The sequence below is a fragment of the Podarcis pityusensis genome (genome assembly GCF_964106645.2).
Source record: "Podarcis pityusensis genome assembly, chromosome: 16".
Classification (NCBI taxonomy): Eukaryota; Metazoa; Chordata; class Lepidosauria; order Squamata; family Lacertidae; genus Podarcis; species Podarcis pityusensis.
Window position 1 is genome coordinate 24,011,595 of NC_138041.1, and position 27,914 is coordinate 24,039,508.

The 27,914-nt window shown below is 46.5% G+C and overlaps 1 protein-coding gene and 1 long non-coding RNA gene across 5 annotated transcripts in view; one reads left to right on the forward strand and one right to left on the reverse strand.

Annotated features, from left to right (window-relative positions):
- OSBP2 (oxysterol binding protein 2) overlaps positions 1-27,914 on the forward strand; it is a gene marked incomplete at its 5' end in the record, with an annotated part of 155,634 nt that overhangs the window by 26,508 nt on the left and 101,212 nt on the right. For 2 of the 4 annotated variants that reach the window (XM_080986241.1, XM_080986242.1), the window contains one exon: positions 3,739-3,947. In XM_080986241.1, coding sequence (XP_080842367.1) covers positions 3,739-3,947 — 209 coding nt within the window. Of the gene's footprint in view, positions 1-3,738; positions 3,948-4,027; positions 4,804-24,297; positions 24,368-27,914 lie in introns of those variants that run through there. The other 2 variants (XM_080986243.1, XM_080986245.1) reach the window with 2 other exon arrangements.
- Positions 5,612-10,381, reverse strand: LOC308466059. Its single transcript, XR_013980648.1, has 2 exons — positions 6,415-10,381; positions 5,612-6,343 (listed from the first exon to the last, which is right to left on the reverse strand). It is a non-coding gene; the product is annotated as an uncharacterized lncRNA (long non-coding RNA).

The window sequence follows — 27,914 nt, forward strand, 5'->3', positions numbered from 1 at the left end:
ATGCATTGGAGCAGGTGAGCTGCTTGGGGAGAGCGTTCTGGAACTGGGGTGCCGCTAGTTGGGAAGGCCTTACAGTGGTACCTCAGGTTACATACGCTTCAGGTTACAGACTCTGCTAACCCAGAAATAGTGCTTCAGGTTAAGAACTTTGCTTCAGGATGAGAACAGAAATTGTGCTATGGCGGCGCGGCGGCAGCAGGAGGCCCCATTAGCTAAAGTGGTGCTTCAGGTTAAGAACAGTTTCAGGTTAAGAACTGACCTCCGGAATTAAGTACTTAACCCGAGGTACCACTGTATTTCCAGTAGCACCTGCACCACACCTGGGAGGACAGGGAAACCCAGAGAAAGACCTTTGAGGATCTCAAAGGATAGCAGAGGCACATAAGGAGATGGGTACTTTGGGCCCAATACACTAAGAGTTTGTAAGTCAGGACCAGAACTTTGAACTGCTCAAAGCAGCTGATCCCAGTACAGTTGTACCTTGGTTCTAGAACAGAATGTGTTCTGGGAGTCCGTTCGACTCCCGGAACAGTTCGAAAACCAAGGCATGGCTTCCGATTGGCTACAGGAGTGTCCTGCAGCCAATCAGAAGCTGTGCCGGACATTCGGCTTCCAAAAATCGTTTGAAAACTGGAACAATCACTTCTGGGTTTTGATCGTTTGGGAGCCGATTTGTTCGGGAGCCAAGGCGTTTGAGAGCCAAGGTATGACTGTAGCAGCCGTATTATGAAATAATTGCAGTTTTCTGCATATCTTCCTTGCAGGTTTAAATTTGCATATGGTTTCCATGAATATGGCTTCAGATGCCAAACGGAAGCTGGTGGGTGGGTTGGATTCGCTTAACCATCTGAATGGGCACCTTGGACTGTGCAACCTGCACTTAAATTTAGCAGCATCTTAGCTGTTGGGATTTTACATTTTCATTTCTGATAATTTTGCATTTGCTTCGGTTGCAGCAAAACCGTGGTGCCTTTAGTGAAAATAACCAGGAAGGCCTTAAGCAGCCCTACAGAGGCAGGAAATTTCACACGGCATGGCTTAGGCTCTGCTTAGCTGAGTTGGTAGAGCAACTTCCTTCCATTCAGAAAGTCCCAAATTCAGTTCGGAATGGCATCTCCATGCAGGGATGGGAACCTGCTGTCTTGAAACCCTGGAGAGTCGCTGCCAGTCAGGGTAGACAGTACAGAGTGAGATGGAAGCGGGTTGCATAAATGTTCCAAGTGTGCCAGAATACAGTTGAATCATCCCTGTAAAATAGTGACAATCTGGAAGCTACCCAGACATAGGAAATAGGCTTGTTTTTATCTTCCTTCTTAATATCTTTTTCAGAGTGTACTCAGAAAAGGGCAGCCAAAATGTTCAAGGGGGTGGCACAACTCCCCTATGAGGAAAGGTTAGGGAACTATGGAATTTGCTTCCACAGGAAGTGTCAGGGGACTGCCATCGGAACAGGGGTGGGAGGCAGAGGAATACAGAGAGCCTCCCATGCTTCTGAGGAGCAGCTCCTCGTCCAACAGTGGGGAAAGCCACACCTCCAGTGGAGCAGAGGGGGAAGGGGGAAGCCCAGCGAGGAGAGGGTTCAAAGATGCTACTGAGAGCCCAAGCGCCTCACCACCCCGGCCAGCCAGGAAACAGGCATGCCATTTCCATTGCCCAGTTTGCGCAGGGGGTGAAACGTAAGGAGGGGAGGCGGAGATTTGGGGTGTCTAAGTTTTTATGCTGGGGGGGGGACGACCAGAAGAGGCCACTCCCGGAATCTGCAAGTGACTGAGACGGATTTGAACTTTCTGGTTCTGCACTGTAAATAGTTTGCACAAATAAAAACCTGTTAAAGACAGGTCGGAGTCCTGCCTAGTTACTCGTGAGCAGCCACCTCACCACCTGACAGGAAGTAATGACAGCCACCAACTTTGATGGGTTTAAAAAGGATTCATGGAGTTTAACGCTCTCAGTAGTTACTTGCCAGAATGACTGTGTTCTATCTCTGCTGTTGGAGGTCCAAATGCCAGCTGCTGGGAATTGGGTGGGGTGAGGTAGAGTAGGGGAAGAGTGTTGTTACACTTGCAGACTTCCCACGGGCATCTGAATGGCCACTGTGAGAACAGGATGCTGGACTAGGTGGGCCTTTGTCCTGACCCAGCAAGGCTGCACTTATGTTCTTAGGTATAAATCTAATAATTAGGTTTTGAAACTGTGGCAGGGGCTGACTTGTTTTTAATATCTCTGCAGTGCCCAGAACACTTTACACTCTTCATACAGCAGGATTAGAATAATATGCAGCAATGCTAGTTTATGCAGAGAAAAAGACCACTTTCCTCACAGTCTCACTGTTTTCACATGCCCAGGCATTTCCAGAGCTCAACACTGTGGTTTTTTGTTTTTGTTTCTGCTGCCTTAAGTATGACTACTGCTGTGAAATTATAGTCTTCCTGCTGTCAAACCTTCCAGCTATTTTTGAGGCTTAGGGACCCCACAGCAAAGTAAACAGGCTGCTACTCTTTGAATGGGCTTGTAGCAGACAGAGCTGAGTTTCCGGATAATTCTGTTTGTTCTTTGACAACTTATTGGCAAATATATGCTTTGCAACAGGACAACAGGTACGCAGGACAATTGAAACATTTTCACAAGGAGCTTAGACTTCTTGCTTGCTTGAGGGAGAATGTGTCTCTTTTGATATATAACATTGTCAGTTGGCATTACTTAAGGCACACCCACTACTGTAGTTTCGTCTGTCAAGACTAAAACACTCGGTTTCATCCAATTTGTCATACACAGGTGACTCCCTAGCAGATGCACAGCAGCCTTCACCAACGTGGTGTGCTCCAGATGTTTGGACTACAACTCTGTAGTGCATAGCTGCCTGGGGCGGATGGGGGGTTGTCGTCCATAACATCTGGAAGGCACTAGGTTGGTGAAGGCTGATTTTAAGGTGCCGCTTGCTTTGAGTTAAGTTTATACAGTGGTACCTCAGTTTATGAACTTAATCCGTTCCTGAAGTCCATTCTTAAACCAAATCCATTCTTAAACCAAGGTGCACTTTCCCTAATGAGGCCTCCTGCCGCCAGTGCCCTTCCACCATTTGGCTTCCGTTCATGGACCGCGGTAAAGTTTGCAAACCGGAACACTTCCGGTTTTGTGGAGTTTGTAAACAAGACTGTTCGTAAACCGAGGTAACACTGTACTGAAATCTAGGTTTTGATTTCTGTGTTACCAGTTTTGGTTTCAGTATATTTGCAAAACAAATGAGGCATCAGGAAGCGTTGCTGACCTATGGCAAATTACCCAGAAATCTACAGTACTAGTAGATCCAGGATTCCACAGTGAAGGCACTGGGTACAGCAGAGCTTTCCAAACTTTTCATGTTAGTGACACACTTTGTAGACATCCATCTTTTCGTGACGCAGTAATTCAGTTTTACTAGCAAACTAGAGGTTAAACTAACCCCTTTGCAGCCCCGAGAGGAGCAGTCACGCGACACACTTACACACTGCAGCTGACTTACTAATGTGTCGCGACACACAGTTTGGAAAGCTCTAGTGTTCAGTGTTTCTTGGCACAGTTCAAACCAGGACCTGCTGCCTGAAGGAAGTTTTACTTGATGCAGTCATGTGGGAATCCTGGTTTCAGTGCCTAGGGAAGTCCTGGCGGGGGAGGTCCCCCACCCCCCTAGCTAGCCTTGATCAGAAGGTGAAACCCCAAGGCGCTTGCTTATGCTTCTTCCCTTGTTCCTTTTTGCAGGACTCAAGCTGAAATGGCTCACACCTGTCGGGGAACCATCAACTTGTCAACGGCTCACATCGACACGGAGGACTCTTGTAACATTGTGCTTTCCAATGGGGGAAGGACATACCACCTGAAGGCTCACTCAGAAGTGGAGCGGCAGCGATGGGTCACTGCTTTGGAGCTGGCCAAGTCCAAAGCCATCCGCATGAGGAACAACCAGTCAGGTAGAGTCCGTACTTGGTGGGGAGGATCTTTCTGTAGGCCCCTCCTCTCCTGCAGAACACTCCAGTGGCAGAAGAAGTTGCAGGGGAAACTGGGGTCTGAGGAAGCATTGCACTGATCCTTGAGAATTGCACCGTCCTTAGTGGAGGTACAATGTCGTAAAAGGAGCACTGAGCTAAATCTTGGCTCCTACACCAGAAAACTAAACAAATCACTAGATTCTAATCCTCAATGTGGGTGCTGCAGGGGCTGGTTATGCAAGGCTCCTTAAGGTTCCGCAGCCGGAGGGAGGTGCCGTGCATGCCTGACCGTCTCCTCTAAGAATTTGGATAGGTCAGCATGAATCAGCAGAGCAAGCAGCTTTTCCACACAGCTGTGAGCTTGGGCCCAAAGGAGTTCAGAAACAGTACTCCAGCATTTTAAAACCAGAAATCCACAGGGCCCGTTATATCTTGACCAGACCTGCCGCCCAGAATCTCTTTATTTTAACTGTTAATACCTTCGACACAAACACACAGTCTCAGGGTGGCGTAAAGGTCTTGCCGCTGTGTTGAGTGACGGCGATACTAATGTTACATTTGACCGAGATGGAATGAAGAGGGCTTTCCAGGCTAGCAAATGAACTTGGGAGGTGTTGGTTTTCTGTGACACAGTCTTCAAGACGGTGACCACCGGTGGTGACCTTATCAGGCTTCAGGTTTGCGGGGTGGGAAGCTGCCTTTCGCAGCTCGCGCTTCCTTTTCGGTAGTGTGCAAGCTGTTGGTGAAGGCCCAGGGATGCTGTGTCGCGTCTCACCCTCTGCCACAGGTCAAGCAATGACTACCAGCCGTGTCTGCCTCACGACCAGCCAGGGACTTGGTAAGGCACGTTGTCAGCCTGTTTAATTGAAAGAGCAGGGCAGCACCTGACAAGCCCCTCTGTGTGGCTGGAGACTTGAGCAAGGGCTGTGGCTCGGTGGTAGAACATATCCCATCAGGAGGGGCTGGGAGAGACCCCTGCCTGAATCCCCAGAGAGCCTTATAGGGGTTGTGAATGGCAGGCAAGTGTGCAGGGGGAAATGGGGAAAGTAATGTGGATGTAAAAGTGGACAGGTCCCTGTATTCTCTTCTCTTTCCTCGTCTCTGCAGTTACTAGTTAGAAAGGCCGTAGCTCACTGGTTAGGGTACCCATTTTGCATGCAGAAGGTCCCAGGTCCAATCAGTCAATGTTTATTATGGCACAGCAGCCAGCATACACCCAGGGTTCAATCCTTGGTGTCTTCTGATAGGGCTGGGATGAGCCCCTGGTCTGAAACCCTGGACAGCTGCTCCCATTCGGCCTAGACAGTGTTGGGTTAAATGGACCAGTGGTCCAACTTTGGTATAAGACAGCTTCCTGTGTTTTTATTTGAGGGGTCAGAGGTTGTGCAGCTATGCAACCCCTCCCTCAGACTTACTGCTCCCTCACAATTTCCAGCCACTTGAGGGTTTCTACAGGAGAATGCTTGTCTTGATATAGTTTCAGGAGGTAAATTTGCAGCAGGTTTATTTATAGAGGAACTGTAAAATCTTAAAAAACAGATATTCAAGGCTGCAGTAAGTGGGGGGTAGGAGGGCAGGGGGAAGCAGCTTTCCCCAGGACGGTCTTCCCCAGCCTGATACCCTACATATATATTTTGGGGGGGGGGGGACTACAGCTCCCATCAGCCCCAGCCAACATGGCAAATGGTCAGGGTTCATGGCAGTTGTAGTCCAAAAGGTGCCAGGTTTCGGAAGGCTGCCCTAGGAGTAATACTGGAAGAACCTTCCTTTGGAATGAATAGAACAGTTCTCCTAAGCCACATGCTTGAGTAATGAAAGGAAGGTGGTGGTATTATATTTTGAGCTTGCTGTATGGAGATAATAAACATTTAAGATACATCAGGGCCATTTCCATGGCTTCTAGGAATGCATCTGCAGGTATGAAAATAGTAATATAAACAATGGGTCAACATTGGAAGCACAGCTTCCAAGACTGTAAAGCAGGTGTGACCAGTGTGGTGCCCTCCATATACTTTGGACTACAGTTCCCATAACTCTTGACCATTGGTCCTGCTGATGGGAATTGTAGTCCAACAGCATCTAGAGGGCACCATATTGGTGACCTCTAGCTATAGAAGTGGTTCTCAATTAATTATATGTAAACAAAGTTACAGTGGTACCTCGGGTTAAGTACTTAATTCGTTCCGGAGGTCCGTTCTTAACCTGAAACTGTTCTTAACCTGAAGCACCACTTTAGCTAATGGGGCCTCCTGCTGCTGCCGTGCCGCCAGAGCCCGATTTCTGTTCTCATCCTGAAGCAAAGTTCTTAACCTGAAGCACTATTTCTGGGTTAGCGGAGTCTGTAACCTGAAGCGTATGTAACCTGAAGCGTATGTAACCTGAGGTACCACTGTAGATTTGTTTTAATTCTGTTATGGAATTCAATTCCTTTTTAACAATGACCTGTAACCCGAGGTACCACTGTATTAAACTCTTTCTTCCCACCCTTCCTGAACCTTTTTGCTGGCAGCCTGTCATTGTGCTATTACCTTGCCCTGAATCACTTTCTACCAAAGATGATTCTGCTTCTCTCCCCCCCCCCCGCCACCAACACATGCACACAGATTTCTTTAGAATGTCACATTATTCTTCCTCTTTTTTCCCTAGCCCAGGCCCCCTCAGCCACGTGTTCATTAAATCCACTCCCATTAGATCCAAATTCAGTACTTTGTCAACTTGGCCAGACTTGTTTCCCCTCTGTCTGTTCGCAGGGATGGATGCATTTGCTAGCTCCTTTCTGACACTCTTGACTTCAGGAAGCCCCAGTTTCATTCCACTTTGAAGGAGAGCAATGTCATAACACAGATTAAAGGGATTTTTAATCCTCTTTAGAGACCATAAAACCACGTTTTGCCTACATCTGGCACTAAAAATAAACAAGCAGTCCACCCCAGGATTTTTTCAGTGCTCTCTCTCTGCAAGTCTGATTAATTCCTGCTGACTTTAATGGAATAAGTATAGCGGTTTGGTATAAAAACCTGCCGAGTCTCCCCTGCAGAAGCTGGTGGGGTGGGGGCTGCCCAAGGGACGTAGGAGCATGTTGCCCTTTTATGGAGGCTGCTGGGCGTCTTTTTAATTAATCATGCCCTACAAGCCCTCCTGTTATTTCTGCTTCTTTTCATCACACAGGCTGGTTGTGTTTGCTTGGGCTTAATGGGTGTGAAAATTATGCAACATGAGCTGGCTGCTTGGTTGCCGGGTCACTTGGGGTTGCCACTTGCTCGCTTCTAGCCTCCTTGAATGAAGGGTCTTTTCTCTTGCTCTCATCTCTGAGAGCTGGCACGTGCTCCCCCATCCCAGTGAGCGTCAGGATCTGCCCCCTCACTTCCATCAATCTAGTTCCAAAGCTTTGCACCTAGTATAAAGGCAGGGTTACATCATCAAGATGCCCTTCAGCTGGAGATCCCTTTGCAAAATCACAACTGCCTCATCTGGGATAGAACAATGTTTCATTTGATCAGGAAGTTGTGTGTGTGGCTCCAGAACCTAAATTTCCCACCTGTTGCCTGAGGCCTTCTTCCTGTGTTGGCTGAAGAAGAGAGTCCTGATGAGCAAAAAATAATAATTTCCCTTCGTCAGTGAATCACTAGAGCGTAAATGCCATCTTTCTAATGCTGTAGGAGAAAGGGCATGATGCCCTTTGCACACTAGCGTGACTTTAAATCAGAATCTTTAGTGTGAATTTAAATGAGAGCCTTTGGCTTTTGGGTTTCTTGTTAGGGCATCTGGTTGGCCGCTGTGAGAACCGGATGCTGGACTAGATGGGCCTTTGGTGGTTCTTACATTCTTAAAACGATGTGGAGCCTTGCACAGATGGAGATGCTGGCTTACACATTTCATACACCTTGCTGGGCTGTAATACTGACATTCACATCTGAGGGTTGGTGTAGCTGTAGGCTGACTCTCTACGCTTCAAGGGAGATGGACTCCTTTTGTACTGTTTACCGTGCTGCACGCAGTCTGTTTTGATCCATTTGCGCATGCCCTGTCTTGCCAGCTGGCAAACCTTTCTGAACCTGGCAGTCCTGTTTGGTGCTTGTGCCCTGGGAGAGGAAGGGAAGGCAGAAGAGTGTGCAAGGAAACAGTACAAGTGCAAGTTGTGTGCGTTAGAACTCCTTAACTGCACTATAGCCTTTGCACACACCTGGGTTGCTTCATAATATGGTGGTGCTACACCTCTTTTTTTCTTTTCAACTTCAGGTGGGTTTTATTTAAAAAGCCACACAATTCAGCACGCTCAACAGCACAGTCTAATGAGATACATAAACCTATTAAATAAACAATACAGTCATACCTCGGGTTGAAGTTGCTTCAGGTTAAGCGTTTTCAGGTTGTGCTCTCTGCGACCCGGAAGTAACGGAATGCGTTACTTTCGGGTTTCACAGCTTGCGCACATGCAGACGGTCAAAATGTCGTCACGTGCATGCGCAGAAGTGGTGAATCGCGATGCGCAGACGCGTGTTGCGTTCGCTTCAGGATGCGAACGGGGCTCTGGAACGGATCCCGTGCGTATCCAGAGATACCACTGTAAAGTGACAAAATAAGTAAATGAAACCCCATCACAGTTGAAGTCCATTGGCTTCACGTTTTATTTACAGATTTTTAATACTGCCTATTAGCAATAAGTTCCCTGCCAGCAGGAAAGCAAGTGGGAAATTGGGCCCTTGTGTGGGGCATCATCATCAATCAACCATCAGTTTCTTGACCAATTTCTAGCCACTGTGTTCCGGGATCTCATTACATCTTCTGTCTGTTGATTCAATTCACACCCTTGTGACACACTCCCCCCCCCCCCCGAAAGTCTAGGCTAACGGGACAGGAACACTAGAACATGAGATCTAGTACCCTCCAATATAATTTGGCCAAAGGGCAGGTGAAAGGTCTCTGCTTTTAGCAGCACAAGATGCCACCCAGACAGGCCCTTGTGAGTTAGGATCTTCTTGACTCCTGGCAGCAACAGAGTTTCCAGCATGGCACCAAACTCTGGTGTGTGTGTGTGTGTGTGTGTGTGTGTGTTTGTGTGTGTGTATTGTGCCTGCCTGGTGGGGGGGCTGGTGGGGTGGTAAGCTTTTCACCCCAGGCTTTTCTGAGTGATTTTGCTCAGCTGTGTATTTCATCCTCCTTGCTGTGTCCTTTCTACCCCCTAGTGGCAGCTGTTTTACTTGTGGGATTTTCTGGGAATAAAGTTCTGACCTTCCAGAATCTGTGCCCTCCTTCCGTGTTTTCCAGTGCTTTTTTCTAACCTCGCACTCATCCTTGCCTTTCCCTCTCTTTCCCCTACTGCCCCGTGATGGACATCCCGGTTGTGACAGTCTCCAACTATATCTGTTTCAAATGGAAGCATTTAGATCAAATAGTCCTCCAATGATTTATTTGCTTGGTGAATATAAAATACAGCAGCATCAGAGCTGTAATACTGAGCCATTACTTCAGCCATGGGGAACCTTTGGCTATTCAGACATTGCTGAACTACGACTCCCACCATCCCTAGTCATTGGCCACACTTGCAGGGGCTGATGGGAGTTGTGGTTCAGCAACATCTAAAGGGCCAAAGTCTCTCCATTTCTGTATTACTTGAAAGAGGTGCCATGGAATTGAAATGCAGTGTCACGTATTGTTCTTCCACTGCCCTGTTTGCCTGAAAAGCTTCTGTTTTGTCTAGAACATTGTACGTATTTGTGCCTGTTTGAAAACATTATCTTTGTTTTGTCTTTTTCCTTGATGTCCTTTTGCATTCATGTTTCCTGCCTCTGTAAAACCTTTGGTGGAGGGATGTATATATGTATGTGTGTGTTCATTTCAGGTGCTGGGTTCATATATATTCACTCTCTTCCACTGTTACTGATGCCATTAATAATTGTGTTACACGTTTACCATTTCCATCTTTTCTGCTATTCATCAATAAATGTTGCATGCATGTAACCTTTTGTGGCTTATTTTGTTCGTTTGCTTTTCCCCGCTTCAAATAGCAAAACCTAAGAATTTCATTCTGTGCGCCACACATGGTCAAGGTTTCCTTCCTATTTTCCATTTTCTTTAAACTTTCATTTCTTTTATTGGGAGTGTTTGTTAGGCAGCCTTTCTCAACCTGTGGGTCCCCAGATGTTGTTGGACTACAACTCCCATCACCCCTAGCTAGCAAGGCCAGAGCTCAGGGATGATGGGAGTTGTAGTCCAACAAACATATGGGGACCCACAGGTTGAGAACCGCTGGTTTAGAGCATTTGTACTCCAATTCTTCACCCAAAAATGCTTCCAGGGTGGCATATGTGTGATTAGTTAAAACAGTTCTTGCCCGCAGGCTTACAATCTAAAAGACCTTGTCACACAAGGAAAAAGGGGGAGGGAGGGAAGAGGGGTGAAAGCAAACTCAAGCACCAAATTATTAAAGTTAAGCAGTAGTTCTTATAACTCCCAGAAAGTGCTTAGCAACATTTCTCAGAAGTGCACATGCATGCTATAAGTGGACACATTCTCCATTTTGCTTTAGACATGTATCAACCTTCCCAGTCTTCTGTGCTCCACCAGATGCTTACCACCAATTTTGTCCTGCTTTAACACCACACAACAATCTGCTTTTTGCCCGGCTAAACTACAGAAACATGGAGTGTGGGATGGCAATGGGACCAACAGTGGAAAGGGAAGCCCCCTGTTCTCTCTCAACCTGTGAGAACCGGGGGTTAATGGTTATGGGCTGGGAGGGTCAAGGCTAAGTTGGGTGTAGAAGGGGAATATTCCTGTAAATCATTGGTCTTCTGGTAGATCCCTGACTCTCTTATGTCTGCCCTAAAGCAGCATTGTCAGGAAGCTTTTATGGTAGCATCTTGAGTTTTGCTTTCCACAGCAAAGGATGGTGTTGGCTCTTGATGTGTTTGAGGGTTAATTGCTGGCAAGCCAGAAGCATTCTATCTCTTCAAAAGCAGATCCGTAGCCCCTTCTTACAGGTATGATGTATAGAGCCAGGCTGGATCTACACTGATCTGGAAAAGGCTATTAAAAACACTATTAAAAAATCAAGCTCCCAAGGCAATTTGCCACTGGTGACAGATTGCTGCTCTACAGCGCCCTCTGGTGTCACATTTTTATAATGCATTTTAAACGTCATAACTCACCAGTGTAGATTAGTCCCCAGTGTGGTATAATGGGTATAGTGTCAGACTAAGACTTTGGAGACCTGGGTTCAAATCTCCACTTAGCCATGAAATTCACAGGGCGACTTTGGGGGCCAGTCACTGCCTTTCTCAGCCTAACCTATGTAACAGGGTTCTTTCTGGGGATTAAATGAGGAGGGGGGGACCATGTATGCCACCTTGAGCTCCTTGGAGAAAAAGGTGGGATATAAGTACAATTAAATAAATCAATAAACACGCAGAGAAGAGAGGGGTTGGCCTACTGATGTTTTGTGGGGAAAGTTGTGAGGCTCAGTGCTAGGGTAAACCCCATCCCTGTTTGGGTCCTCTCAACTTGTAGGGCTTACCTGAACATTCATTCATTCATTCATTCATTCCATTTCATTTATATACCACCTTTACCTTCCAAGGAACTGGTTCTCCCTCCCATTTCATTCTCACAACAACCCTGTGAGGTAGGTTAGGCTAAGAGATGGCGACTGGCTCAAGGTCACCCAGTGAGCTTCATGGCTGAGTGGAGATTTGAATCCTGGTTTCCCAGGTCTTAATCCAACACTCTTAACCATTTCACCACACTGTCTCTAAAACAGTATGTGATCGAACTGATTAAGACGGTTCATTAAGATTGAACATTATTTACTTTTCTCTGAAAATTTGCTTTCACAATTCTGGGCATAGTGCCTGATTACCCTGGTTGCTTTGACACCAAAATATGTTGTTGGGCAAAATCACACAGAACGTAGCTTTCTCAAAAGTTGACCAAGACAGATGCTAAATGCAACAATTCTGTGCCACCTTTAAAGCGTAACTAATTTAGTACAGTGTAAGCTTTTTGTGGACTGTAGTTTAACTCTGTAATAAATTTGTTAGGGTTGTATGCAGTGCTGGCCCTGCTCAGAGTAAAACCACTGAAATTAATGGACCTCAGTTAGTCATATCCATTAATTTCATTGGGTCTGCTCTGAGCAATACTAGCACTGCATACAAGAAGACTGGTGTTCTTACTGTGACAGACTAACACAGAGTGACCCCTCTGGAAGATGCAGAAGTCTCTCCCAATGAGGGCAACCCCTGGTGCCATACCTTGCCTGCTTGGAATGCTTCCTAATAGTTATATAGCACAAATATTTCCCTGCCTCAGTTCAGCTGTTACTTGCAAATTAAGCTGGAATTTAGCAGCAGCTGCTGTGATAATTTATTTGTACTGGAGAGAAGAAATATATAACATGCAGGCAATATTCCAGGATATGAAAAGGTTGCTGGACCCACCAGCTTTTTCTGGGTCTCTCGTAAGAATTACAAAGCTTACAAAACATGGCTTACTATTTCTATGCAAGAGAGAATGTCTGGGACAGTTACTCCCTATAGAAATTAGAACATTATGCTGGTGGCCACAAGGTGGCTGTGTTGCATTTGTCTTTATCGTAGGGAATGCAGGATGGGGAGAGTATATTTGGTGCAATACTGTACATTGAAAGCAGTTACATACTGCTTTAAGGAATTGTGCTTCTCCCAATGAATCCTGGGAGCTGTAGTTCATTGTTTGCTGCTGAGAGATGTTGGGAGACTCCCTATTCCTCTCACAGAACTACAACTCCCAGAATGGTTTAGCAACCAATCTCTCTTCCCAGGGAACTGTGGGAACGGTAGCTCTGTGAGGGGAACAGCGGTCCCCTAACAACTTTCAGCACCCTTAAGAAACTACTGCTCCCAAGATTCTTTGGGGGAAGCCACAACGGTTTAAAGTGGGATGCTGCTGCTTTTAAATATTTCGTGGGGATGGGTCCTAAATCACATGATGTCTCCCAGATGTTTCGGACAGTAGCAGTTGCTCCCAACCCACACCCTGTAGGACCACTGTGCTGGTTTCCAGGAAGGGAGGAGGGAGGCTGTATAAGAAGGAAATTGCATGGCATAAGCTGCGTGGTGACCTCGCTGACCAAGAAGCCCTGGGAAGCATTCTTAGGGGCATTAGCTAATACATACCCTCAGTTTATTGGCTAAACCTGTCGGAATAGGATTACTCCGGAAGTTCCAAGAAGCTGAGACGCACTGTTTGGTGCCTGCAGAATTCTCTCTCTGTGAGAGAACCGTCTTGCAAGCACTGGGATGTTCTCCCTGCTGTTCTTCAAATATGAACTTTCAGTTTCTAGAAGCTGTTTCTAGCCAGACCTGCTGAGTGATCCACATTCTCCTTTGAAAGGGACCCTGCTGTTTTGGGGAGGGCAGGGGGTGGGGAGGGAGAGATCCCCATCACATTTCTTTCCTGAGCGCAAGGAGCTAATGCCAAGGGTGCCCTTACTGATTCAAGTGGCACGGTTGTGCCAGCAAGGCTACAGCTGCTGGAGCAGGTAAGGACTATTTATAAAAGTCTATGCAGAGGGGTGGGTTGCAGCTGGGGCCTCTGGGTAATGAAAGGAATGGGGCTTTTGTGTGTGTGTATACCTGTAGGGAATAAAAGGGACGCAGGTGGCGCTGTGGGTAAAAACCACAGAGCCTAGGGCTTGCCGCTCAGAAGGTCGGCGGTTCGAATCCCCACAACGGGATGAGCTCCCGTTGTTTGGTCCCTCCTCCTGCCAACCTAGCAGTTCAAAAGCACGTCAAAGTGCAAGTAGGTAAATAGGTACCGCTCTGGCGGGAAGGTAAACAGCGTTTCCGTGTGCTGCTCTGGTTCTCCAGAAGCGGTTTAGTCATGCTGGCCACATGACCCGGAAGCTGTACGCCGGCTCCCTCGGCCAATAAAGCAAGATGAGTGCCACAACCACAGAGTCATCCGCAACTGGACCTAAAGGTCAGGGGTCCCTTTACCTTTACCTATACCTGTAGATGTCCCAAATTTGCCCACCCTCCTTGCCAGTAAAGGCAAAGTCCAGTCCTTCCCAAACATTATAGAACATGAAACTTTTAATTTCAGCGTTGAGGGCTCAAGCCCTACGTTGGGTGAAAGATTCCTACATTGCAGGGGGTTGGACTTGATGATCCTCCTGGTCCCTTCCAACTCTGCAATTCTATGATTAAAAGAGGCAGCAACGACAAAGACCCATGGAGCCACCTCCCAGGCAGCAGGAAAAAACATAGCGATCTTTTCTATAGGCTGATTGTGGTCTTGCTGATTCCCTGAGAGAGGGAGATTGAATTCCTAGACAGGGTTTTGTTTTATATGTGTGTTTAAACAAAAGAACATTTCCCCAGTATTTCCATATTAGTGTGAAATACAAGACTAATCAATTTGCAGCTAAGGGAAAGCTAGAAGCAGCTTGGTGAGATGTGTAATTGTTCTTGCAGGGAAGGAACAGAGATTCCACACACACCCCCAAACTGTAAATGGAACTATTTTGCACCTTATTAAAGAAGAATGTTTGCAAAAGTTGGGGTGAGAGAGGGGACACGTGGCTTCCTTAGAGTGCTTTGCAATAGCTCACCATATCCTATACATGAAACGAAACGGATCGGGGACCTGTGATTGAATTGACTTGACCTCCCATAATTTCTAACCATTGAGCATGATGGCTGGGACTGATTGGGGTTTGGGGTGCAGCAACATCTGGAGGGCAACATCTCGAAGGCAACAGGTTGGCTAGCTCTTGTGTTTCTGTATGGATCACAAATTGGGAGCGGATGCTAAGCCTGGATGCAACAGCAGGGGGCAACAGCGCTGCAGTAGTGGATGGGTGTTTACAAAAGCTGAGCAATTTTGCAAAAAAATGTGTTTGCAATTAAGAGCCCAGTTTTATGATGCACAAAGGCTATCGTGTTCCTTGCTGGGTTTTAAAGTTGCAGTATTGTTGCCGTTTTTTGGAAGTGCCACATAAACACAAATAGGGCCCTGCTGAGCTTTGTTGCTTTGTGTGACGCACGCTCACCAAGTCTGCTGTGAATCAGCAGCAAATGGATTGCAATTCTCTTTGTTTTGTTTTTATTTAAAGTCAATTCTCTTCATTTTGAGCAGCAAATTAAAATAGAGGGAACGGCTTACAGGACTGTATGACTTGTGCTAAATTCCCAAAATGAAAACAAACAAAAACATTTAAGGAAACGGAGGAAAATAATCAACTGCATGAAAGCAAAAGGAAGCTACCACCATTAACGAAATATCAGGCAGCTTAAAAATACGTGCTCTGCGGGTTGCCTCCCACTAAGTTGGCAGCAGCGGGAGCTTTTCCCCCTAAGCCGAATGAAGGGAGGTCCCAGGACATAGCCAAAGTCACAGTGGGCTTCATTGGCACTTTTTAAAAGTTAAAATGAGCAGCTTGATTTGGGCTCTGCAACCACCCAGTTGCCAGTTCAGGATGTCTTGCCACAGGGACGTGGGTGGCGCTGTGGGTTAAACCACAGAGCCTAGGATTTGCCAATCAGAAGGTCGGTGGTTTGAATCCCTGTGACAGGGTGAGCTCCCGTTGCTCGGTCCCTGCTCCTGCCAACCTAGCAGTTTGAAAGCACGTCAAAGTGCAAGTAGATAAATAAGTACCGCTCTGGCGGGAAGGTAAATGGTGTTTCCATGTGCGGCTCTGGTTCGCTAGAAGCGGCTTAGTAATGCTGGCCACATGACCCGGAAGCTGTACACCACCTCCCTCGGCCAATAAAGCAAGATGAGCGCCGCAACCCCAGAGTCGGCCACGACTGGACCCTAATGGTCAGGGGTCCCTTTACCTTTACTTTATGTCTTGCCACTTCTGAACCTCTCTTTCCACAAAGCAAAGTATGCTCATCTGTTTGGGTGCACCAAACCAAGTGGTGATTTATCACATTGTATAAATCTTCACACAAAATTCTGCATGGAATTCAGTTCCACTTCAGTGTAATAACATACCTACATACATACCTACACACATAATTTTATTTAGGAAATGTTCTTGTGTTTTATCTTGTATTTTATTCAGTGAACCGCCCTGGGATCTCTCGATGAAGGGCGGTATTTAAATTAAATAAATAACAATAATTTCCACAGTTCAAATCATGCTCAAGGTGACTGACAACATGAAAAACAACAACGTAACTGCAACATAACAAAAGTGGTCATAATAAATAAAATATTAAAGGATATACAGCCAAACGGAACAATTTCCACATAAATCACAGCAAGAGTGAAAATAAAGATACAAAAAACCAACAGCAACCCCCACCCCCAGAACAACACCCCAGCCCAAGAGCATGTAACGAGCTGTACTAGTAGGGGCAATGCAGATTAAAAATATATATGGGGGCTTTTGATCCCATTTAGAGCGGGTGTAGAGTATTGAGTGCTTCTCTGTCCTCTTGGCAAATGCAACACTAGTTTATTTTTAAGGAAGGCAGTGATGGCACCCACCCCACAAGCCTCCTTGCTGTAAACTAAAATTAATATTCACAGCCAATGAGAGGAGGTGGGGGCGGGGGAGAGAACGAGGCTGCAATAAAAATCCACTTTATTATTTCCCCCGCTGGGCAGTAATGGGAGTACAAACTGCTGACGGAGGCAGCTCCATACTTGAGCGATGTGGTGAGATTTAACTTTTGCCACCCAGGAACAAAGCAGGGCGTGGATGTCGCAAGCTCAGAAAGCAAAATAAAGCAAGACACTGTTTCTGGGAGTGGGGAGAAAAGTGCTCAGTTTGGGGTCCTTAGCTCTCTTCCCACACAGGCCTCCCTGCGGTGCTTCTGCAGACCTTACAGTCTCTTGCAATCCATTGCTGTCCTTCTCTTCTTTTCTGAAGCAGAGGAAGATGCCTGATGCTGGATCCAGACCGTTGATTCAAGTAACCCAGCGGTGGAGAACCGTGGGCTCAGGGGCCAAATGTGGGGCTACCCTAGGGGGCATAGCCCAGAGACCCCAGCTGGTGCAAAACACTGCAGTTACAGTGGTGCCCCGCAAGACAAATGCCTCGCAAGACGGAAAACCCGCTAGACGAAAGGGTTTTCCGTTTTGGAGGTGCTTTGCAAAACGAATTTCCTATGTGCTTGCTTCGCAAGACGAAAATGTCTTGCGAGTTCCTGCGGGGTTTTTTTCCTTTCCCTCCCCTTTTTCCCAAGCCGCTAAACCGCTTATCAGCTGATCGGCTAAGCCGCTTAACAGCTGATCGCTAAGCCGCTTATCAGCTGATCGCTAAGCCGCTTATCAGCTGATCGTTAAGCCGCTTATCAGCTGATCGCTAAGCCGCTTAACAGCTGATCGCTAAGCCGCTTATCAGCTGATAACCCGCTAAGCCGCTAATACTGTAGCGCTAATCCGCTAAACCGCTAATGGGCTTGCTTCGCAAGACGAAAAAACCCGCAAGACGAAGAGACTCGCGGAACGGATTCTTTTCATCTTGCGAGGCACCACTGTACATTGTTGGTGGGTACAGACCAGGCTTCCTCAACCTCAGCTCTCCAGATGCTTTTGGCCTACAACTCCCATGATCCCTAGCTAGCAGGACCATCAGGGATGATGGGAATTGTAGTCTCAAAACATCTGGAGGGCCAAGGTTGAGGAAGCCTGGTACAGACTATTGCCAGCACAGAATTCGGGTGCTCAAACCTCTGCACTGGCTTGCCCTTGTGCTGCTGGGCCAGATTAAAAGGTGTTGCATTAATGTACAGGGCCCTTAACAATTTGGGCCCAGGATACCTCAAGGACCTCCTAACCCTTCATATCCCCGCTTGATGGATGAGGTCTTTGAGAGATCCATTATCAGTGGTCCCCCATGGCAGCTTGTATCTGCCAAGAGTTGTGTGTTTAGTATTGAGGGTCAATTTTCTGGAACTCCCTTGCAGTTGAACTTCCAGTACCTACAGAATATATATATATTTTCAATTCCAGCAGGCATTTTAATTAAAGGTTGATTTTATCGTTTTAATTGATTTTTTTGTTTTGTTATTGTATCTCTGTAAACTGCTTAGAGACTATTGTAATTAAGCAGTATGTTGCTATCAATGACTGGTTGGATGCAGAGGGATGGGGGGAGGAACCGGCTGGGGAGCCCCCAAGGGAAGAAGGCTCAGGGCCAGAGGATTCGTGGTGAGATGACTATGAGTGATCTGAGGGAGAAGACTGGGACGAGGAGGTGTCAGAAGCTGAGGAGGTAACAGGATTTAGTGAGCAGAGAGTCTGTGGCAAAGAACAGCCTAGAAGCAGGAGAGGAGGAACTCCCAAGAGGTAGAGATGAGTCTGCCTGGTGAAGCATCACGGGTGTCTCTCAGAACCAGGACAGGTGTGAAGAGGGCAGAGAAAAAGTTAGCTTCACGCAGGTGCAGTCTCTGATTGCTTGTGGAAAACCCTAGAGAGGGAGGAGACTTGGGCAACTGCTGGGAGACAGAGACCTTCAGTCTCAGCAAGTGCTTCATGGGGGCAAGACCTGCTTTGAGATCAGTTGCTGTGCTCATGAGGCCTAACACTCCTGTTCAGAGATGATACACTCCTATTTTTACTAATAAAGAGTTAACTCCAATTTGCTCAGTGTGATTTACTGCTGGCTCACGTCTGTCAATTTGCTTAAATAGATTTCCAGCCTTTCCTGGTGATGCCATAGGGGATCGAACCTGCGACCTTCTGCATGCAAAGTGGGTGCTCCACCACCTGAGCGATGGATAGTTCCTGTTGCCTCCCCCCTATTCTTCCTCATTGCTAGCCACTCTCCTAGGCTCAGCTGCACTGCCTCCTTTCCATCCGTGACTTGCCCCGCCTCGGCTGAGATCCCGCCGAGGCCATGGCTTCAGTGTAATTACTTTGAAATATATCACTTGCAGATTGCAGCTTTAGGCATCTGGAGTGCCCGTTTGCATACTTTATTTGTCTCATCAGTGTAGCAGCCCGTCAAAGGGCTTGCTGCAATTTGTCCTGGTGGCACTCCTGAGTGTATTTAAAATGTGGCGGCAAACATAGAGAGAATGTTCCATGCATCATTGTCCCTTAATCAAGAGCCCATCACTAATGGAGATGGAGAAAATTCAGGATTGCTTGCTGAGAGATTGCAGCAGAAAGGATGTTAACCAAACAGTCTCTCAGCTGTGGGGAGACCACCTGCCGTGGCTTCTCTTTTTATACCTTCAGGAGAGCAGGGATGATCCCTGCTGGATCAGGCCAGTGGTGCAGCTAGTCCAACATCTTGTTCTCACAGTGGCCAACCAGATGCATGTGGGAAACTCGCAAACAGGACCAGAACTCAAGAGCTTTCCTCCTGCGGCTTCCAGCAACTGGTATTCAGAAGCATTACTGCCTCCAATTGTAGAGGCACAGCAGAGCCATCATAGCTAGTAGCCATTGATAGCGTTCTCATTCATGTATTTGGCCAGTCCTTTTTTTAAAACCATCCGAGTTGGTGGCTGTCACTGCCCTCTTAGGAGAGCAAGTTGCACAGTTTATCTCGGCTTCCTTGGATGTCCATGGCCTCTAGTATTATGAGAGAGGGAGGGAAGCTTTTCTCTATCCATTTCCTCCGTGATAGGCATTATTTTAGGGAGGCACTGTGGGTTAAACCACAGAGCCTAGGACTTGCCGATCAGAAGGTCGGCGGTTCGAATCCCCGCGACGGGGTGAGCTCCCGTTGCTTGGTCCCTGCTCCTGTCAACCTAGCAGTTCAAAAGCACGTCAAAGTGCAAGTAGATAAATAGGTACCGCTCCAGCGGGAAGGTAAACGGCGTTTCCGTGCGCTGCTCTGGTTCGCCAGAAGCGGCTTAGTCATGCTGGCCACATGGCCCGGAAGCTGTATGCCAGCTTCCTCGGCCAATAAGGCGAGATGAGCGCCGCAACCCCAGAGTCGGCCACGACTGGACCTAATGGTCAGGGATCCCTTTACCTTTTACCTTTAGGCATTATTTGATAAGCTTCTATCATCATGTCTCCTCTTACTCAGTTTACTTGTTGGAGTTGCTCAATCTTCCAACCAGAGGATATATTTTCAAAGGCAGGTTAGGATAAAGAGTGAGGAAGTTGCCCTTTAGTGAGATTGGTGAGATGAAAGAATGTTTAGTGAAGGAAGTAGAAAGGAAGAGTGTGGTTAAATTGTGTTCAGCTGTGTTAAGTTCACCTGGTGGAGTTCTTTGTGGAGCTTTCATGATTCTACCCTCTCAATCATCTTTTTTTCTTTAAAATGAAAAGTTAGGTCATTCATGGCTCTGCAACACAACTTTTTTTGTACTGAAGTGGACTTGGGTTTTTTGTTTCATTTTTTTAGTAACCAACCTCCCCCAAATAAGGAGGATGCCCCCATTTTATCAATATAGAAAGCCTTAATTGGATTTTATAATCAATAATAAATTCCTATAATTTAAATGTAATTCCTCCCAATAAGGTTGAAGTCTATGCCACAGCAAAAAAAATAAAATGATGAATCTATTGAGAGGACCCCCAAATGTAAAAAATAATTTGGGGGAGGGCTCATGAAATCAATTACGAAAAAAGAGAATAGTTCATGATACACCATTAACTTTTACTTCTGCTGCTGAATGAGCAACTGGACATGCTCTGAGCTTTCCTGGTGGTTGCCATTGTTGTACAAAACCAATTAATTTCATCACGTTGGCGAAATTTCAGGTAGAACTTATACCAGTAGGTGCTGCAGGTATGGGCGTGACACTCTTTTTCCCTGTTCCACACGAGAAGTCATTTTTATCTTATTTTATTTAGAGCGTTTGTAACCTGCTCTTCAGCCAAAATGACTCCCAGAGTGGCTTACAACAAATGATCAATTGAAGCAATACAATCCCTTCTTGCCTGCAGGCTTACCATCTAAATAAAACCCCACACCACACAAGGAGGAGGGATGGGGAGGGGAAGAGAAACACAAGCACCAGTTCTTCAACAATTGTTCTTCTAATGATAGCTTGCATAGTTCAGAGGTAAAGGAACCCCTGACCGTTACGTCCAGTCGCGGATGACTCTGTGGTTGCAGTGCTCATCTCACTTTATTGGCCGAGGGAGCCGGTATACAGCTTCCAGGTCATGTGGCCAGCATGACTAAGCCGCTTCTGGCGAACCAGAGCAGCGCATGGAAACTCTGGTTACTTTCCTGCCGGAGCCGTACCTATTTATCTACTTGCACTTTGATGTGCTCTCAAACTGCTAGGTTGGCAGGAGCAGGGACCAAACAATGGGAGCTCACCATGTTGCGGGGATTTGAACCACCGACCTTCTGATCGGCAAGTCCTAGGCTCTGTGGTTTAACCCACAATGCCACCCGCGTCCCATAGTTCAGAGGTAGGTGGTGCCTAATGGAGCTGGGCTTTGGGCAAAGTGGTTGGATTGATCCTTCTACTTTCTCTCTCTCTCTTTTTGAGGCAGTCTGATGGAATGGCTATCCCAGGTGTCAGTTGAGGGAAGAGGAAGCCCAGTGGGGTTGGCCTGGCACAGCAGGGCACATGGAGGGAGCCCTGCTTCTCACCTCTCCCACTATTTAAAATATCATAGAATCATAGAGTTGGAAGAGACCACAAGGGCCATCGAGTCCAACCCCCTGCCAAGCAGGAAACACCATCAGAGCACTCCTGACATATGGTTGTCAAGCCTCTGCTTAAAGACCTCCAAAGAAGGAGACTCCACCACACTCCTTGGCAGCAAATTCCACTGTCGAACAGCTCTTACTGTCAGGAAGTTCTTCCTAATGTTTAGGTGGAATCTTCTTTCTTGTAGTTTGGATCCATTGCTCCGTGTCCGCTTCTCTGGAGCAGCAGAAAACAACCTTTCTCCATCTATTTAAAATATTTATACACCGCTTAGGCATGTAAAACATGTCTGGGGTCTTTGCAACAATAATATAATGATATAGTAAAAGCCAAATATTATATAAAACAGTGGACAGGAACATATATTTTTTATGGTTCTTTGCTTCCCATAAGGCTGCAATTATTATTAATTTAAGTAATTACCTGCTGTTCACCAGCAAGTCCCAGGGCGTGTTGCAACAATTAAAAATTAAGAATTAAAACAGTTTAAGCATATGCAGTATAATAAGAGATACAAAACAGTTACATATATTTTTTTTAAAATCTAAGAAATCACAAATTTAAAAACAAAAAATATAAAACAGTTAAAAACGACAGTGGCATGGACATAAAATCAATTCACATCAAAGACAGATATCAACAGGGATAAAGATTTTAGCAGGTTTGTTGAAAGAGGAATGCATTTAGCAGGTACCAAAAACCTAATAGAGAAGACACCTGTCTGTTATGCAGTGGGAGGGAGTTCCAAAGGATTTAATTGCTACCACATTAAAGTTCTGATTCTGACATCGTGTAAAACAGACTTTGGACTGCACCAGTGGGATGCCCTCTCTTGCAGAACACTGTGATTGGTTGAGTATATCAATCACATGCTTTGGCGAAAAAGTCTTTCAGCCTGTGCCTGAAGTGCAACAGAGTCAGTGCGTGGTTTTATTTCTTAGCAAAATGGATGTAAATTCAGTGTCCAATTTATATGCAACCCGAGTCAAGTAGGCCAAACCAAGATATCCTTTGGTGCAAATGTTTCGCTGCTTTCCTCCGGCAACTCTCCGTTTCAGAACCACAAAGGCTACCTTCGGAAGTTCATCTCCAGGTATTTCTTCAATAGGAGTGGATGTTTCCAGCAGACTTGCCCGTCAGTTGAAATGGTCTCACAAAACGCTTTGATGATGCGTCCAGATGGTAGCTTGTTCTGTTCTGGAAAAACCACAACAAAACAAAAAAACCGTCCCACGGAGGAGGTGGCCACCCAGCCAGCCTCAGCCTGAAAGCATACATATGAAACCATGCTGAAGAAGTCCCACTTGCTCTGGTTTCAAGACCTTAGAAAGATCACCAAGTTGAGTTGGTGCTTTTTAAAAACCTCCTTACTTTGTGGACTGTGGGGAAGGGAAGGAAGAAGGGAGCAGCCATCAGCAGCAGCACGGTGGCTTGATCAGTTTGTCACACCCCAGATTTGCGAAGGGGAGGGCGGCGATGTTCCAAGAGCCAGGAAGGGAGAATTGGGAGTGGGTGGGGCCGCCCAGCACCCGGCAGAACACATGACTGCCCAATAAGTCTCCTCTCCTTCTCCTTGAGTGTGTGCGGGTGGTTTTTTGGGAGACCCATCCATCTGGCGGCTGTCCATGGTGCTGATCAGATCGCTGCCCTAGGCAGCCTCGGCGGCGACGGCAGCGGCAGCAGCAGCAGCAGCAGCTGCGACTCCTCTCCTGGGTGGAGATTGATGAGAGCTCCTTGCGGATCCCCATCCGGAGATTTCACTTGTCTGTATTTATTTGTTTTCGCCTGCCTTTCTCGGCAACCGAGACGAGGGAGGGGCTGAAGACGGATGGACTGAGGTGGGAAAGGATACATACCAGAGTGGAAGACCACTATAAGCCCCACACGCGCACCCCACCCCACCCCACCCCACGGCAGGTTTAAGGAAGACTTGTCCTTTGTCTCTCTAGCTGCTGCGAGGGGAAGACTTGGCTGGGTGAGTAAGGGGGGGGGGTTGGGGAGATCGGGGAGTGTAGCCTCTTCCACCCCCACCCCCTATTGCTGGACTGGCAAAGCAGAGCAAAAGGGGAGTGGGGTCTTTCCTCCCCTCCTGTTTCTCTCTCGCACGCAGCTCCACTCCTTAGCCCGTTCTCCGGCTGTATGGAAATGGCACCTCAGGGTGGAGCAGCTGTCCAGGCTGAGAACTGGGGAAGAGAAGGAGGTATAAAATGGAGGGGGGGGGAGTTTGAACTGATTGGCTTTCATGAGTACTGTGGGTGAACCCACTTTCTGGAGAGGAACAGCAGCCCCCTACCCTAATATTTTTAGGTGAACCCTCCCATCTATTGCTTCTAATGTGAAAATATACAAAGTGGAAGGTGGGGGTGGGTGGAGAAAGGAAATTCAGTGGTTTTGGGGATTATTATTATTATTATTTTGCAACTCTTAAGGATTCTTGTAAAAAGCTGTAGCTGAGCAGGGCATCTCTCTCCGATCTCTCAGGTTGGGGGTGGCGGAAGAGTAAGGTGCCCAAGTCCTGGGGGGAGGGGGCTGATTCATGAGAGATGCTCCATTTCCTGGCCAGGACCCCTGCTCTCTTTCTCACTCCCCCCCCCCTTCCGTAGAGGCGATCTCTGCTGCTTCTCTCCCCCCCCCTTTGCCTGGGCAGTGCCTCTCTGAGTAAGCACTTGGTTCCCAGTCTCTCCGCGAAGCTGGACTGCACAAGAAGCCTTGGTTCCCCCTCCCCCCCTAAGCCTCCCCTCTCCTGCCAGCTCTCCATGGGGGAAATGTGCCTTAACCTTATGGGTCACCTCTGCCTGCGGCCCCATCAGAGTGAGGTCTCCGTCACGTGGCAAGGTCAGAGAAGCATAGGAGCAAAGCTGGGGAAGGGAGGGGTGATGGGCTGCCGCGTGGGGGGCTGGGGTGGGGGCAAAGGCTGGGGTGCCCAAACCGAGACTTGCTTATCGTGTCAGGAAAGGTGGCAGCTTGGAAGCGGGTGGCGGCAGCGAACGCTGCCTCTTTTACAGACAAGGTACTGGGAATTTCGATACTCCCTGCAGTGTGTGGGGGGGAGAATCACCTGTGTATTGTAACTTCTCGCTTCCAGAAAGCTGTCCTCTTGTTTAGATCAAGTTGCTTTAAACAAAAACAGAAACCCTCCGTGAATTTGTACGGCTCTGGATAAAACCCTGCCGGTTCCTCTGGGAGGGTTGGTGGAGCCCAGTATTGATTCTCTGTTAGTCAAAGAGAGAAGCACTGCAATACTGGCAGGGTACAGTTTTGCTGGTTGGAAGTGCTGTGTCAAAGCATCCTTCAGAGGGGAGGGAAGGGGGCAGTTTCCCTAACACAGGCTTGTCCTCCTATAGCAGCGTTTCCCAACCTGTGGGTCATGACCCGCAAGCGGCACAGGGGAAGCCAAGGGAGGGGCCTGGCTTCTGACAGTGACACCCACCCTCCCTGGTGATTCAGCACTTGGACCTAGGTAGCTTCAGGTGAGCCTCCTCTGGTCTGTCCGGAACAGTCAAGCATCACTTGGTCAGCATTGAGCTAAGATTTCAGCCACCCTCAGAATTTGCTTAACTTCCCTGTAGACGTACATAGGCTGTAAATCTCTCTCAGTTAATTCAATGGGGCATTTTACCATAATGTTTTAACAGAAATGCTTAACTGTGTGTAACTGTTACTAAATTAGTAGTAATCAAAGTGAATGATTTAATAAGTTAATAATCATTAAAGGGGATGCTTTAATGACAATCATGTATTCTCTTTAGCCATGCTTAAAGTTAGCATTTAATTGATAGAGGGTGCGATCCAGCCAGAATATATCCACTTTCAGTTCCTATGGGTTCCAGTGGGAGGTTCACATTACATCTGTTAGAGCTTTCCCATTGAAATCAATAGAATGTGCAGCCAGTTTAATTCAGAAATAGCAGTGAGTTCCATAGGACTCACTCCCAGGTAAGCATGCTTGGGATAGCAGCCGTAACATGTTTCACTTTGAGTGGATTGTGCCCATATCAGAACATGATTTACTAATTGCAAAAGCTCATCATTAGGAAATAACTGAGCACCCTGGTTTGACAATGTATCTCACTACAAGCTATCTACTATGAAGAATACACAGATTCCTCTGTAGTAGCTCACTGTTTTCACTTCTGGGTGAGAAATGTACAATCCCTCCTCCTTACAATTGCCCCTTTTTGGTGCATCTTTCCCCACCAACAGATGAGGTTCATACATCGCCTTAAACAAAACTGTGAATAACTTTGTAGGTATAATTGTTTCAACAAATTCTGCATCAATAGGGACGTTGAGTAAAGAATTTTATGGAATGCCTCAAGGAATTGTTAACAAAAGAGGCAGAGTTGCAGTTAAAATGCACAAAACTGCTGCAGAAGATCCAACGTCCCAAATTCATATGACAATAAATTGTCATAGCAAGGAAATTTGGGCTTCTGGGATCACCATACCAAAAAGTTTGGGAACCACCACTATGTAGGACCAAAAAAAAAATGGTGTTGAATCAGGCTGGTTGCCACAAATGAGCTTTTCAAGGTAAGATTCTAGGCATCTTATTGCCTTTTATTTTTATTTCTTGGATTTATGATTCGATATTGAGTTGGCTGATTTGGAGGCTGAGAATTTAGTAAGAGCAGCAACGCACTTTATTATGTGTGACGAGGTTTTGAAGTAGAGAAATGATGCACTGGCTTCGCTGGATTAGTGTAATCACAGTCTATTCAACTTCCTTAGCAGCCTTTAAAAAAAAAATTAAGCTAATCAGATTGTTGCTATTAACTAAACAAACATTATATGGGGAAAATAAGAATGTTGCCATTGAAGTATGTGCTGCTTGCTTTGGGAAACTGGACTTTAGATGAGCTACCGCACTAGACCAGTCGTTAGAGCATGAGCCTATTAATCTCAGGGTTGTGGGTTCAAGGTCCGCATTGGACGAAAGATTGCATTGTGGGGGTTGGACTAGATGATCCTTGTGCTCCCTTCCAACTCTTATGATTCTATGATTTCCATGCAATCCAGACTATTCCAGAGTGTGGTGTTTGCTTTGTGAGAGCCCCAGTTAACTCATTCAGTAGCGTTGCATTTCCCTCTATACCCCTCCACCCTCCGAATCTTCTTTGGCACTTTGTAGAACTTTAGAGGAAACCACTAGTACATTAAGTTTGACCTGGGAGATAAATCCAGTTCTAGTGCTTTGGAATTTGGTGCAAATAGAACCACTTTCAATTTTCCATCTTCTAGAGGAACAACAGGGGAGTGATAAACTCTTGTTGTCAAGAGCTAAGTGCAGATGGAAACAAAAATGAGAGGCTTGCGAGCTTAATATGCTGCTTCTGAAAACAGAAATGGACCGCTGGAGCAAATTCTGAACAGCTTGTTTTGCCTGAATTAGATGACGAGTTGAGGTGAAATGTAGAATTCTTGCGTTGCTTTTGGAGGGCATTGATAGCCAAGGCCCGATTGACATTTCACTCGCTTTTCAAGCCCTCTGAAGTCTCTAATTTTCCACATTGTCGTTATGCATCGATCCACCTGAAGCACGGGGAGCTTTGGGGGATAATGACTGGAGTCTGAGGGCCGAGTGTGGCAGCATTAAGACTGCTATCAGTGAACTGCATGTATGAGAATAAAGATTTCTTTGCTAATAGGTGCTTCCTGGCCTTCAGTGAAAACCTTTTATGAATGCGATCCAATTTTCACAGTCTGAATATTTGCAAGTCTGTAAATATCAGATGAAAATGAGATTGGGAGAGTTCAGGTTTTGAATGTGTGTGGTTTTTTTTTACAATCTTAAATAAGCAGACTTTCAGAATTAGCACAGTTTCTGAAGTACAGACGGTGCTAATTCTGAAAGGCTGCTTATTGAAGGTTGTAAAAACTGTTAAAATCTGAATTCTGTAAGATCGTATGTTTTCACTGAGAAGGTGAATGAGTCAAAATTACGGTATCGAGTTGAATGCATAAATGCACGATAGGGCAAGGTTATCAGTGGTTACTAGTCACAATGACTATACTCTGCCTCTGAATACCAATTACTGGAAGCCACAGGAAGGAAGAGTGTGGCTGTTAGGTCAGATCCTGCTTGGGGTCTTCCCATGGACATCTGGTTGGCCACTTTGAGAATGGATACTGAACTGCTATTGGCCATAGGGCTTTTATTAAGTTCAAAACGTTTTATGAATGGGAATATATATATATGGAAAGAAAGGAAATAATCTTGTTAAGAGCAAGTGTTTATATATAGAAACACATCTAAGCAACACCATAGCAGTTGGGGGGTGGTCTTTTTATCATACGTGGGGGATGTGTTCAGTTGCAAACAGATACGGGAGTAAAATTGGAACCGCTGTAGAAAAGATGAGCTCCTGAATTATATAAAGAA